Source organism: Zalophus californianus, chromosome 3, assembly GCF_009762305.2.
Source record: "Zalophus californianus isolate mZalCal1 chromosome 3, mZalCal1.pri.v2, whole genome shotgun sequence".
NCBI lineage: Eukaryota > Metazoa > Chordata > Mammalia > Carnivora > Otariidae > Zalophus > Zalophus californianus.
The window spans coordinates 124,059,685-124,074,656 of NC_045597.1; the positions used below are offsets into that span (position 1 = coordinate 124,059,685).

A 14,972-nucleotide genomic window follows, 5' to 3' on the forward strand; every position below is an offset into this window, starting at 1 on the left:
ACATTAAAAAAAGATAATTAAAATCTCAGCCAAGAAAATTAACACATAGATTGGAATTGTTCCTACATTCTTTTATGTTCTAACAGTTATTACTTTTAATATTTGGCTTGCTTGTGAAAGCCAGTGAACCATGACAAACCTATACTATGAAAAATTTACATTTAGAAAAACCAATGCTTTAGGAAAAAATACTAATATTTTTCTAGAAACATGCACTTACTTCTGCTTTTTTACGAGCTTCCATAGCTTTCATAAGCATCATATGTTGTCTCCTTCTCTCTCGTTCCTATTAAGCCAGATAAAATTAGGAAAATAACTATAATTATAGTTTGATTTTGAAATGGAAAAACAAAACAAAACAAAACAAAACTCAGTATAGCATGTTTAGCATTTATAGACAAGTCACAGTAAATACTAAATATAAGACAAGAATGGCCAGTCTGTGCATGTTTTAGTTCAGGTTTAGAAAGCAAATACAAGAACAATCAAAAGCAAAAAGGTAAAGCAATGAACATGGAGACAGTGTAAACAGAAGCATACAAGATTTACTTATGGTCAGTTGTGATGCTCCTTCAAAAGCTGGCAGAACAAAAAGCATAATGGTTGGCTGGAACAGGTCAGTTACCTTACATCTGCTATTAGAAAAACCACAAATATGTACTATAGGCCAATTAAGCTAAAGGTTGTATTGTTCTTGAATTTTTAGATCAGGCAGAAATTGATTTATAATCACTTTTACTTCATGGTTTTAGAATTAAGTTATTTTTATTTCAAGCATGCTATCGTTTTGTAAATTCAATAGGCCACCAACAAATTAGAAAGATTTTTTTTAAGAGCTTTTATACCAATTTAAACTAGTCGTGGTTCACAAACCAACACCAATGAAATGGGATATTCCTATTTACTGATGTCTGCCACTTGATGCACTATTTAAGACCATAAAAGCTGCACCATGGGCTAATGAATGGAATCTAAAACGCACAGTATGAAAATAAGGTAAGCACTAGTTTTGATCATGTCATTTTATTTTAAAATAAAAAAATCACAGTTATATCTAATGAATTCATTTTGTTTAAATGTATTTGGTCCCCCCAAAGGGATATTTCTAAAATTATTTCCAAAATTTTGTCTATAAAACCAGAATATATTTCATATTCTCTCATCAACCTAACTCAAAATTCCCATTGTATTCAATGGCAGTTTTGCACCTAGAATGATGGGAGAATATGGGTCATTATTATGTCTAATGGTACAGTGATCCAACTTTCATTGTGACATCAGTAATGTAAATTTTTAGACAGCAGCCTTATATGAGGCTTGCAAAATTCAATTCGCAATCTTGGAGCTGTATCATACTTCTTTACGGACAGACAAGCAGATGTATGCAATGCACTGTGCTGTAAAGCCATGCAGCAGTATGTAATATGACAGCAGCCAGTGCTACACTGTATGCATTGCTATGACAACCATATCACAACCAAATCACAATGCGGTGTTAGATGTACAAAAATAAACATACCCATACCATATCTAGTCTATGCCTCTCCAACTCCTGGTAGAAAGAGTTGGCACAACATTATGAAACAGAAATCACAGAGTCATGAAACCAATTTTTAACCCCCCAAAGACACCAATACCAAAGCAAGACAATAAACCATAAGATGAAGGAAAAACTTAAGCAGGAATTACTTTGGAAACTTTTAAGAAAACATTTTGAAGATTTTCCCCAAAATAGATTTAAGAAAAATTATAAAATGTACATTTCAACAATTGTATAACTATATGTATACAGACCTGATGCTTCAGAAGAACAGCTTGTTGTCTTCTCATTTCTTTTTCCTTAAAAATAAGAAACTCTTAATATATAATTCTTAGGGAAGATTTAGAACATAGTACAAGTATTAAAAGTTCCTTTTCTGAGACTCTATAATCTTCCATTAGGTCGAGCCACATGGAATTGCATATATTTGATCATTTTTTACTTATATGGTGGCAATTTCATATGCTCCTACTTAATACAGACAGATTAGACGATAGTAGCAAGGATCTTATTCAGTAGCCATTTAAACTTAAAATTCAATAACCTAATAGCATATTTCAATGGCACATTCACTGAACTGACTAGCTAAACGGTCAGAGCATATCGGATACAACTGATACATGTATCTTCAAAATTATTTGAATACATTATATAGAGCAACCCTCAAATCCAGCTAATTAGAACTCTCTCCACTCTGAACATAAATTCCCAAATACACTATATTGTACCTTAACAGCATCCATACATTTCTGTACACTATCTATGAATGAAAGTAACAACAGACTGAGATCAGCATAAGTTTTTCATGCTCAGCTCTAATTCAAGAGCACTACCCAAAGGGGTAGGCTTAATGCAAGCAATTCTACAAATGTCATCAATTTAAATATTCTTATAAAGATAAAAATCTAGATGATATTAAGGGAAGTGATGAAAAGGGGTAGAAATCTAAAGAAAAAAGTAAGAGAGTCAATGTAGAAAAGGTAATTAACAGTTCCCTGGCTTTACAGGATATAATTGTGTCTGTTTCCAAAATCAGCAGGATCACTCAGCTGCCGTCTTTCAGTAATTAATTATGAGAAAAAGTGGAAGGTGAGGGGTAGAATGTGTGTGTGTGTGGTTAGGGGGTCCAACTCTAATGCTTCATGACAGAAAATCAAAACCAAAACTTTACAATAATTAACAATGGCTAATTTTATTATTGGCAAATAACAATTTGCTCAAGTTAGGTTTTTGTTTCTGTAGGCTCTTCATTTTTTAATAATTAAGACAGTTGCTGGACATTAACCAAGATAAAGTTATAATCTAAGTAGAGAATCAGATTTGGGACACAATTTGAAACATAAACATCAACAACACAAAATAGCTTTGGGAAGATCATTCTGATTCAGCAAAACTATATACAGGTATTATGCAATAGTTTGCATTTCTGATTTGACGTTTGCTACTTAAAGAGCTCAAATCATCACATAAAACCCATATAATGAAATTTAAAAAAACATATACATACGATATACATACAATAAAAGCACACATTATACACATGTATCTGTGCTAAACATTTTTTTAAGATAATCATTTTGAGGAGAGCTATTTTTTTTCATATAATTGATACTGCTGTAACATCACACAGTTTTTATTTTTGAAAAATAAAAACTCTGGTTCTCATCTAAACTAACCTTTATTCGTTTCTCGGCCTCCAATAATTTGGCATTTGCTGCTTCTTCCTTCTTTTTCTTTTTAGCCTGTGCATGCAAAACAGGTCTCAAAGTCATGCAACAGCACCACTACAACTTGAAAATAATCTCAGACTTGAAAATGGAGCTACATGTCTCACAAGGTACAAAACAATATGTAACATATACGTAGACAATTACAGATTTCCCTCCAGTTAACATTATATTTAACATACTAATTTCATTTTTAATGTATAGATTAGCATGAAGATATACAAAAGTTCTTAAGTGCATAAGAGTGTGTCAGCTTTTCCTCTTCAATCTCTGTTAAAAGTCTGAAATAACTGAGAGTTATTGTCATTTAACTCAAAACTTAATTAGAAAAAAACTGATTTTGTGGAATGTATTATCTTTTTTTCTGATTTTTAAAAGTAAAATACAATCATTGTTGAAAATTTAGAAAATGGGGTGGATTTTAACCGATAAAAGTTATTTAATGAATAAAACAGTAACACATTAAAAATGCACGAGTCCACTTTATTTGAAATTTCTTTTTTAACACTTGAAATTTGAGATAAAGAAATCCATTACTCAGATGATTTAAATGAAACATTAAATTTCATTTTCTCTAGCTGTACAATGTGGTTAATTAAAGGCTTTTTTTTTAAGTAAACATATTTCATGAAGTACATTTTGAATATCAAGATATGCTATCAAACTTGAGCTTCATAATCTTAAAGTCTTTATCTAGTAGTTTGATGACCATCCAGTAATTATTGTCAGTTTACTTTAAGATAGGCATATTTTCTATTTGGTGGGTTTTAAAATTAATTTGAAGTGGATAAGGAAATATGTGTATATTTCTGCACAGAAAAAAACTGTAATAGAAAATCTCAGCTATCTGGAGTCCTCAAGGAATTGTTTTATATGGCAATGGTTTCCTGAATAGCTGAGAGGTTATAATAATTTTAAACATTAAAGGTTTATTTTCACAGTTTTGGATGAAAATAATTTTGAGACATATGCCTGGTCAGACATAGTACACTTAACACAATTTGGCTTTTTCTTGATGACTCAGGGCCATTGTTCTGAACATCAATTATTATACTACACAGTTCGATAGAGTAATGTATTTTGGCCATTAAGGTGTTGAAAATTGTTTGCTATTCAACTATAAAATTACACACTCTTGCTAGGCTTTTGAATTCCTATATATGCGGGTTGGAGTTTTTCTGCATTTTCCCTTGCTGTCTTTTGGCTATTACTTTTGCTGTTGCCAATATATGTCCTCTAGCCCTATTCCAGTAGCTTCAGGGAAGAGGGGTATATTAGAAAACCAAGCTAGTTAAACTGTTTCTACACTGAAAATTTACTTTACTTTTATAATGTTTTATTTCTAAATTGAAAGTAAATATGTGACTATAAGTCCTAATGAGTTTTCTAAAAGTAAAGAACATGAGTTTTCGCACAGGAACTTTCTGACAACTATACTGGCTGCTCAGAGGTTTCCTCTTTTTCTGTTTTGTCTTATTTTCTGCGTTTTTACTGTTAGGATTAGATTAGCTTGCTAAGTAAGGTTCAGATAAGGTCTTATTCTATGCGTTACATTTAAAGAGAATTTCTGATGAACATATTAATTTGTATGAGTGAGAGATCATGTCGGTAAAATTTTTATTTTTGTAGACTTTAAGATATATGACTAATTACTTTAATTATATCAAATTTAAGAGTTCTACCTCTAGAATTTGCTGGGCTCGAAGTTCTTTTTCCATTCTGATTTGTTGAATTCTTTTAATTTTTTCCTGTAGAAAAAATAATGATAATTTAAGACAATAAACTAAATATATAGGTGAAAAGTATTTAAGTGGAATCAAATGATATAAGTACACGTTTACCAAAGGTTGCCCATGCTGGATATAAAACTTAATGATTTAGCTTAACATCATATATACATTCATGTCTTAAATTAATATGATTTCATAAAATTTCTCAAAACAATTTGTGAAGTATAAATGCTAAATAAGTATATAGAAACCAGGTCAACCAAGGTAATTAAACTCATTTAGCCTGTATGCAAATACAAGCAATATCTAATTTGAGATAAATATAGGTCAGAATAATAGGAAAAAATAGTACCTCAGGAGTCAGAAAACCGAAGGCTCATCCTGAGTTACTGTCATTCATGGCATGATCTTGAACAAATAACTACTCTTGTCTAAAATAGGTGCTTGTCCTTTACTCACTGTTATGATGAAATTAAAATGCTTAAAAAGTATAGAGTGCCATGCAACTGTAATAATTATCAACAATTTCCATACCATAATTTATTTCACATAGTGAATAACATGATAACATGGCATTACTTTTAATGACTACAATAAGTCAAATTCAGAAGTAATCTAATATTATTTAAAAGTAGATTAATTATTGGGGCGCCTGGGTGGCTCAGTTGGTTAAGCATCTGACTTCAGCTCAGGTCATGATCTCAAGGTCCTGGAATGGAGCCCCGAGTGGGGCTCCCTTCTCAGCGGGGAACCTGCTTCTCCTTCTCCCTGTCCCTTCTGCTCGCACTCTCTCTCTAATAAATAAATAAATAAATAAAAATGGATTGATTACAATTTAACATTCTAAGGGAATGATTCACATGACATACTAGGTATTCACATTGCCTAAACTGAACATAATAGTTATTGTTTCAGAATTTAATGATCATGTAAAGTTTGATAAGAACTTTACATGTGATTTTTTAAAATGCAATATGCTATAAGTACACTGTTAACAATTTCATGTTCATAAATCCCCTTGAAATTCCCAGATTGGCACTGATGAGAATACATAGTTTAAAAAACAAAAACGAAAACAAAACCTACCCAAATTGTTCCACTTGCAAATTGCACTTGTCCTAGGATTTCTAGGACCAACACATTTCGTACTACTTTCTATTACAGTACCCACCCCAATCTCCAGATGCTGGTGCACGTTTTAAAGCTATGCTTAGTGTTTTAAAACTTATTCCTTTTTCCCCCCACACTAATGTTATTGATTCCCTGCAGGGCTCTACTGCAGGAAAATGAGATTTCTGAAATTACTGTTCTGATTTTAGAAGACTGATACCATTCTATAATTTTGTTTTTGGTGATCCTACTTAGTATTGAATATTAATTATAGCTTGCCAAACATAAAAATCCAAGTGTATCTTTTATTTCATTTCAAAATCTTAGAGAAGGCTGTACTTGATCCACATTTGATATATTTATTTAGATTAGAACTTGAGACCTAAGTAAAGCACATTTGTGATTTAATTTTTCTGCTCTTGTTAACCATAAAGTTATAAGGTGGTATGTTCTCAAGTCAGCAAAAGTCATTCATTCTTCTCTTAAGCACAGAGATAGGTATAGAATCTTGGACTTAAGTACAATCAGTCAGAACTTTATCTTAGCTGTCCAAGTGATTCATATATATGTACACATATTTGGTAGTGCTGTCATTGATATTAGCAGAGATAAACCTTTTTCATAAATTATAATATTGGGTCACCTTATAATATTGAGTACCCAAGCACTGAACTGGGCACTTTACATAAAATATCTTATTGATCCTTTAAAAAACAACATGGGAGTTGAAGTTATCTTTTTTTTTAACCTAAAAGAAAACTGAAGTTCCTGGAGGGTATATATTTTGCTTAAAGTCAAATACTAAGTACAGAGAAGACCTGGTTAGATTCCAATGCTTTTGCTCCATTTGCTTCATAATAATGCTGCTGGAAGCGTCCAGAAAATTGCTTTGAGGACTATATGGTGACATTTTAGGCCTACTAGGTGGAAAAAATAACCCAGAGGATGAGAAAACCTTGCTAGACTTTGATTCACTTTGTTGGCAACAAGGAATAAGTCAAATGGTATTACAAGACTACCTTCAGACAAATATCGATGAATATCTAATATCAGTTCATTTGTATTACTGTTGCTGGAACCTTGGGACCCCAATGCTTTGTTTGATGAGCAGCAAAAACTATGTAGGCTTAGGGTGTAGCCACTTCAAGAGTTTAGGATCACAAAGCTGACCTTTCAGTGCGGATGGGATTTGATGGGTCTCTAGCCATCAGGAAATAGGCTAAGCCATAAAAAAATAGTATTTCACTTAAAATGAAATATAAACTATTTTTACATATATATGTAATATATAGTAAATATAATATTTTAATAAATGTATTTATGAGACTACATATTTTTAAGTCAATCTTATAGTGTCTTTAGCAGTCACAATCAACAAACTAAGGAAAGAATTCAAGTTTACAATTGACTACATTAAATTACAGTAAGGGAGTACACCATATAGTTTGGTGTTTTTATATCTTTTAAAAAGTGAGCATTTGTTTTGTGCTAGGCATTGTGATAGACATTTTACATTCACGACCTCATTAAATTGTTAGCTAATGCAGTTATTTTCTTTTACCATGGAGGAAACAGAGACACAGAGGTTAAATAACTCATCTAAGGTCACAAAATATTAAGCAGCAGAGAACATATTCAACCTCAGCTCCTTGACTACAGACTAAGTTCTGGTTCCCCATTGCCCATCAACTCTCCCTAATTCCACTGCCTTAGCCAAAACTGGAAGGAACCTTGGAAAGAGCCACATCACAACCAGCCCAACCCATTTATTTAGCAGCTATTTATACAGTAACATAATTTACTTCATTTCATACTCAGAAATAACTACTTGCTGTTAAAAAATTTAAACAAATTGTAGTTTCCCCCATTTCCTTTCTGCTTTAATGGTTATGTGAATATGTGGAGATGGCAGAGTAGTTCACACACTCCCATCTTAAATGAAGTTGAAGATCTTGTCATGTAATGCTTTACCTATAAAAATTTAAAAATCACTTCATTTACCTATCCTTAATTTTGAAAACTACATAGGGGAAAGATATTGTAGACATAAGATAGAATGAATGCTGGATACGCTGAAGAAGTGCTTTCTTGTTTTTTTTTTTTTTGTAGTAGTAATTTTTAAGCATTCAGAAACAGTGGGAACAAACCCTATTCTATATAACTTCAGTTTAACTTTTTACTCATATTTTATGTTTCATTACAACTGGCTTTTCCTACTAAAATATGAACATTCAAGCAATAGCCTTCATTTACTGATACACTACTTTAAAAAGTTTGAAAGTTGTTCAAGATGTCCACTTATATTCAAACTCTATCAAGATATTAAAAATACTTAGATTTACTTTTTGGTATTCTCTAAAAACTTGGAAGTAGAAGGTCTGGTTCAAAAATGAGGTGAATTTTAGGGGCACGTGGGTGGCTTAGTTGGTTAAACATCTGCCTTCAGCTGAGGTCATGATCCCAGGGTCCTGGGCCCTGGGATAGAGTCCCGCTTTGGGCTCCCTGCAGGGAGCCTGCTTCTCCCTCACCCTCTGCCTGCACGCTCTTTCTCTCTCCCTCTCAAATAAATAAATAAAATCTTAAAAAGATGAGGTGAATTTTAGCTAATGCAAGAGGACAGCTTTCTAAGATACATTAACATTAATGTGAAATACTGTTATTTCAGAAATCAAAATGAAAATAACGTACATACATACATATACCAATAGAACCCTGATATAACACTTGTGTTTTAAAAATCAGTTGCAATGCATAAACGTACCTGTTGTTTCATAATCTTTATTTGTTCTTTTTGCTTTCTCTTCTCCTCAGCAGCCATTATTGCTATGGTGAAAAACCAAAGCACAGATATCATCAGCAAGGGAATGAAGAGGAGAAGCTTCTTATGAATTCCCCAATACTTACTCTTCATGTTTATGTTTGCATTTAAATCACCCACCTTGTTGTTTTTTGGCTTCTTTGGCAACTCGAGCCTGTTCCTGCTTTTGAAGTTTTCTCAAAAGCTTTATTTGCGCTGCTTGTCTGGCTATTTCTGAAACACACAAAATTTCAAGGAATACTATTAACAACTTTACATAACTGCTAACCTAAGAACAATAACTGTGTGAAACTGGTATCATCATGAAAGACATAATTTTTAAGAAAATTGCCTAAGGTTAGATACCAACTGGGAGAATGGTGTGGCAGAAAATCTCCTGTCCCTTTCCTGTAGAAACTGCCAAATCATTTCACCAAATATGACCCCATATACAGAACTACACAAAAATGATACTTCTTTTAATCCTCTTCATAGAGGTCAATCTAAGTATATTTTTTCACATTTCATGTAATCCCCACTTTGTAGGAAAATAGCAGCTAATATGCAAAAATAGTGATTTAGCTTCAGTCTTAAAAATAACAGAATATATAAAAAGGAAAAAGAACTCCAAATCGAACAAATATAAAGCCTCTAAAACTCAGTATCTCAATCAGCTATATAAGTGGTAAAGTTTTTGAATCCAGTGACATTTTCATTTATAAAGGAGAGGATCTAAATCTCCTAAATAAAAAGAGTACAGAATGTCAGTGAGTTTCAAAGACAACCTAGTCCTTCAAGTTTTAAGGACAAATGTATGAAACCGGGACAGACTGACATAATTAAAATGGTCCCAACTGTTCATTCTTTCCTCTCTCCATGTAATTTGCAATGTGACTTTGCAGTTCCTCTCATCAAGAGGTAAAATATATTTTCTTGTTCCCTGATGCTGAGGTCAGCTGTGTGATCTTCCCTGGCCAACAGGATGTTAGCAGTTGTGATGCACATAGAAGTTTGAAAATATACCTGTACTCTCTCTATTTTTACTCTTGTCCCTTGCCCTTTACTATGAGGACATGTTTGGGCTAGGCTGCTGAAGGTTGGGACACGTGGAGTCAGTTGACTTCACATATGTGAACAAGTCCAGCCAAGATCAGCAGAGCTGCCGAATTTCCCTCCAACTGCTTCCATCTGTGCAACAATTAATACCTAGTGTTGTACATCACTCAAGTTTTGTGGTTGGCTGTTTCCCAGAATTACTGTGGCAGTAGGTAACTGATAACAGAAAGCATGTAATGTAATACTTTCTTCTGCTGGCAAACTTGGTCAGAATACTTTTAACTATAAAAGTGGTGTGTCATAGTATCACTCATAAAATACCGCCTTACATTAGACATTATTTTAAACTTCGTAGCAGATGAGTTTTAAGAAATTTATATATTATATTCAGTAATGAATATGACTGGCTAACACCTGAATTACTTGAGGGTGCTGGGTGGCTCAGTTGGTTAAGCGACTGCCTTCAGCTCAGGTCATGATCCTGGTGTCCTGGGATGGAGTCCCACATCAGGCTCCCGGCTCAGCGGGGAGCCTGCTTCTCCCTCTGACCTTCTCCCCTCTCATACTGTTTCTCTCTCTCTCTCAAATAAATAAATAAAATCTTAAAAAAACACCTGAATTACTTGAGCTTTACTAATAATTTCTGCCATTTATTAAACTTCTGTATTAAATTTACATGAACTTGTTTCATCTTCACAACAATCTTATGAGCTAGGCAACATTATGCCCAGTTTATAGATGAAATAACTAAGGCTCACAAAAGTTAAATAGCAAAGCCAAGATACAAACCCATGTCCTTCTGACTTCACAGTCTATATGCTACTAATTCTAAGAACTTTTAAGAAAAGTTGTATGCCTTGAGATTTTAGATAAGAACCTAACCCTATGTCCTTGTAATAGCTGAGGTGACCTTGGTTACTATGGCTTATTTTCTACCAACAAGTTTTTAAAAAAGGAGATGGGATGTAAAGAGTCTAATTTGATCTAGTAAACTGGAATTGTTAATGAAAGATGAAACGGAAGATGCTGCTAAAATATATCTCTAATCCTCCAATAATTTTCAACACTAGGTTATAAGCATCATCAAAAATTCCTAAGCCACATAAAAAGGATCTTCTGTTCACTAAATACCCTGGGAAATAAAAATCTATAAACGAGGTTGCAGAATCAGCAAACTCCAATAATAATACACCTGACGGATACTGTTCTCACCTATGACAGTACCAGACGACTATTTTTCTAACATTAAAGAACTGAAAGCTTTCACTGAACTCTACTATAAAGACCTAAGTCTACCTTAAAATATAAAGATGTGTCAAGTGGTTAAAAAAAATGTGACCTAGAAAATGTGGCATAGGTGTGATCTTTTGTTTCAAGCTAAACTGATGGTCTCAAACAGAAGTCTGGCTTATAATAAAGAAATGCTATATTTAGGTGTGTATTTGTGTATGAAAGTACTGGCCAACTTCAAGACCCACACAAGTACACAATAATTTTTATTTTTAAACCCTTAGGACAGAAAACCATTAAAAAGTTCAACCTATATCTTTTTACTTTAGCAAGGAGGATAAAACTCTTAATAATCATTAAAAATTCACATAGCTTAAACTTTACATTATGAGTAGTTGGAAAATGTTTTTAAAAGTTAGAAACACTATGGAGGAAGGAGAATGAGAAGACCTAGAAAATTCACTCACACTCTGAGAAATAAACTGCTCCCAACAGCTTCTCATTAATTTAGATTATGGTTGCTGAATACACTATCTATTATAACTAACTTTTGAAATATCAATTTTGAAAATATCTTTTATGGACTAAGAAATTACCTATTTAAATTTCGAAGATAAAAGTCTATTTTTGAAATAGTTTACACACACGATTAGGGATATTTTAGATATACCCCAGTTCTTTGATAGTAAGGTGCATTTTTAAACACAGTCTAAAATCAGAATGTGTCTGACAATTGGCAGCACTTTTCTTTCTTTGTGTACATCTTAAAATAATGGTGCATTGCAATGACTATAGCATCTCAGGTTCTACGATATATGAAATGGAAAGGTACTATCTGATATCTTAGAAAATTTAAGGTATTAATGGTATTGGCAAGTTTATTTATTAGGTTAAAAATCTTTTTCATATTGAAACCCTCTCAGATTCTTATATTTATTCTCTTGAGAAATTAGAGAGCTCTCATTTCATAATGCTTGGATGTACAAAGTTTGCATTTATTTTACTGTTCTGAACTTTTCTTCAAATTAAGTCTAATTTTTCAGTCTAGTTGAGGCCTAGTAGAATAATAATATATAACAGAAACTGCTAGAATCCCCTCAGATAACCCCCTCAAACTGTTAATGTAGAAGCCTTTTAGAAGTAAAAGGGGTGATAAAATGATTCATTCCTTTCTTCCCAAGAAAAAACATGCATATTTTACCATATATACTTCTAAATATTAATAATAATTATTTATTTACTGTTAAATATTTAACATTTATATACTTGTTGAGAAAAAACATATATACCTTATCAGGTCAAAGGTAAGAGAACTGGCAAAATGCAACATAACACAACAAGGGAGACCTATGTAAGGGAATACAAACCAAATTGAAATCTAGAGGGAGAAAAACATTTGGGTAAACTTAGTAATTAGCTTCTATATTGTTAAAAATAAAATTTAATTAATTTTGCAAATATAAAGTTACCATTTTAGATACTAAGTATTAATAGTATTTGTATTATATATGCATGATATGCGTGAAGAGCCCATGCTTTGGGTATCAGTTAATTTTAAGCTTTCTTATTTTAGGCAAACAATGTATACTCATCACTATTATACATTCATCAGAAGAGTCAGTGGATTATTGAAAATATTAATTTTAAAACTCATCATTTATGGCTGTATCTGTTAATAACTTTTTTTCAGCCTTCACTAGTAACTATTCAGGGGAGATGAAAGTCTTAACAGAAACCAAATCAAATAACATAAAAATTTCACAAATGGGCTGCCTGGCTGGCTTAGTTGGAAGAGCATGCAACTCTTGATCTTGGGGTTGTGAGTTTGAGCCCCACGTTGGGTGAGAGATCACTTAAATTGATAAATAAATAAACTAAAAAAAATTTCACTAACATACTACGGCAGAGAAAAACTTATATGACATTAAGTTATATGCCAGGCAGTTAATTTACATGCTATTAGTGGAAGTATGAATTAGTACAACTTTTTTTGGAGACAATATTTGCCTGCTATCTACCAAAATTGAAAATGCACATACACTTTGATTCAAAGATTCTATCTCTACAATTTTATACTATGGATAGCCATACCCATAGAAGGATATGAATAAATGTGTAGTATCTGTTTATTGCAGGACTGTTTGTGATAGCAAAGATTGGGAAACAGCTCAAAAGATCATCACAAAACACTGATTAAATGAAGTATGGTAGAGCCATACATAGTGCATCACTTACTATTCAGCTATTAAATGCATAAGGTTGATTTTTAAGTGCAGATACAGAAAGATGTTCAAGATAAATTAAGTGGAAAAAAGCAAGCTGAATAGGATGTATAAGTTCATTTATTTATTTTAGAAGTGAAAAAGGATATATATATAATACAATATATTATACATGTGTATGTATAATATATTGTATCATATGACTGTGTGTGTGTATATAGGAGTATGTGTATACATTTCTGGATAGGTTTACAAAAAACTATTAATAATGATACCGCTTATGAGTGTCTTTTATTTTAAAGTGAGTGAGAATGAGTGTCTCTTTATTGTGAAGCATTCTGTTCTATGAGTTTTTGTTGTGGGTGTCTGTTTTATAATAAAAACAAAGCAGCAATAAAGAAGTCAGTATTATGATGGCTTTTTCTCCAGAAAAAAACCATGAGAAGAAGTAAAATCCTATTAGTCTTTTAAGTCAATTTTTATTATTAAACCTTTATTTTATATTGATATATATGTTTACATACATGCTTGTGACTATAAGACACCAACACATGTACAGCCTTAAGAGGCTTCACATTTATAACTGGTAACTCATAACAGAACTGTTTTATTTTAGTCGGCTTTCTCTGTGTCAGACATAGCATGGGAACTTCATGTTGATAATCTATGTGTAGTTTGGAGTTACAACACATTTGAGGTTATTATGAGCACTTTGTGCTTGATAAGTAACACTTTCTAGTGATCTTAAATACTTTTTGACTTAAATCTATTAGTTGGCCATTTTGAAAATATGTGTGATATATCCAGACTACAGAAGAACTCAAACTAAAAAGACTGGGGTTACTTACCAGTAATTGGAGTTCTCTAACTGAAAATTTACTCCACAGATCCACATATTTTGGAGTTATTCCCTTGTACCACCTCAAGGAATCGGGAGCTGTTAAAATGAGAATTTCCAGAATGTTGGCACAACCTTAAGGCATGTGCCAAGTGCTGGTTGATTCCCTTTCTGTGCAAGCCTTAAAAGCTTATCCCCCACCTTTGTAGTTCTGAACACATAGGGCATAATGTGTTTATGAGTATGGCTCTTGAAAGGAGCTTACCTAATCAAAGAACTCCAGTTACCAGTGGGATTTTATTTTCTCATTTTTATTCTAACAGAAATATCTACTTTTAGAAAGTGAGAGCAGTATCAATCATTCATAAGTCAAAAACATAAGAGATACAGACTTTTTTAGTATGATTATTACAGTGTTGTATATATTATATTTCTTACCTTGAGCTTGCAATTTTCTTAGCAATTTGGCATCTGTGTTATCTAGAAACTCAGCACTTCCCACATTTGGAGGTCGACCCTTCCGACGTCTCATCCTGGATTCCTCTCTCGCTCGTTGTCTGTCTGGATTTGGTGGTCTTCCTCTACGGCCTTCCATTGCCCTGATACGGGGAATGACATCCTCTTCTTTCAAAAGACACCACTGCATTCCCTTTTAATTAACATTTTATAGAAATAATATATTAAAACATAATAAACACAAGTGATCAACAGATCAGAAAATT

At 32.6% G+C, this 14,972-nt stretch overlaps 1 protein-coding gene across 20 annotated transcripts in view; it reads right to left on the minus strand.

Annotated features, from left to right (window-relative positions):
* BAZ2B (bromodomain adjacent to zinc finger domain 2B) overlaps nucleotides 1-14,972 on the minus strand; it is a 308,079-nt gene that overhangs the window by 64,258 nt on the left and 228,849 nt on the right. For 12 of the 20 annotated variants that reach the window (XM_027589756.1, XM_027589752.1, XM_027589740.1 and 9 more), the window contains 8 exons: nucleotides 14,689-14,899; nucleotides 9,046-9,138; nucleotides 8,869-8,930; nucleotides 4,950-5,015; nucleotides 3,217-3,282; nucleotides 1,795-1,839; nucleotides 1,520-1,552; nucleotides 221-286 (listed from right to left, as the gene is read on the minus strand). In XM_027589756.1, coding sequence (XP_027445557.1) covers nucleotides 221-286; nucleotides 1,520-1,552; nucleotides 1,795-1,839; nucleotides 3,217-3,282; nucleotides 4,950-5,015; nucleotides 8,869-8,930; nucleotides 9,046-9,138; nucleotides 14,689-14,899 — 642 coding nt within the window. The remainder of the gene's footprint in view (nucleotides 1-220; nucleotides 287-1,519; nucleotides 1,553-1,794; nucleotides 1,840-3,216; nucleotides 3,283-4,949; nucleotides 5,016-8,868; nucleotides 8,931-9,045; nucleotides 9,139-14,688; nucleotides 14,900-14,972) is intronic. The other 8 variants (XM_027589755.1, XM_027589741.1, XM_027589758.1 and 5 more) reach the window with 2 other exon arrangements.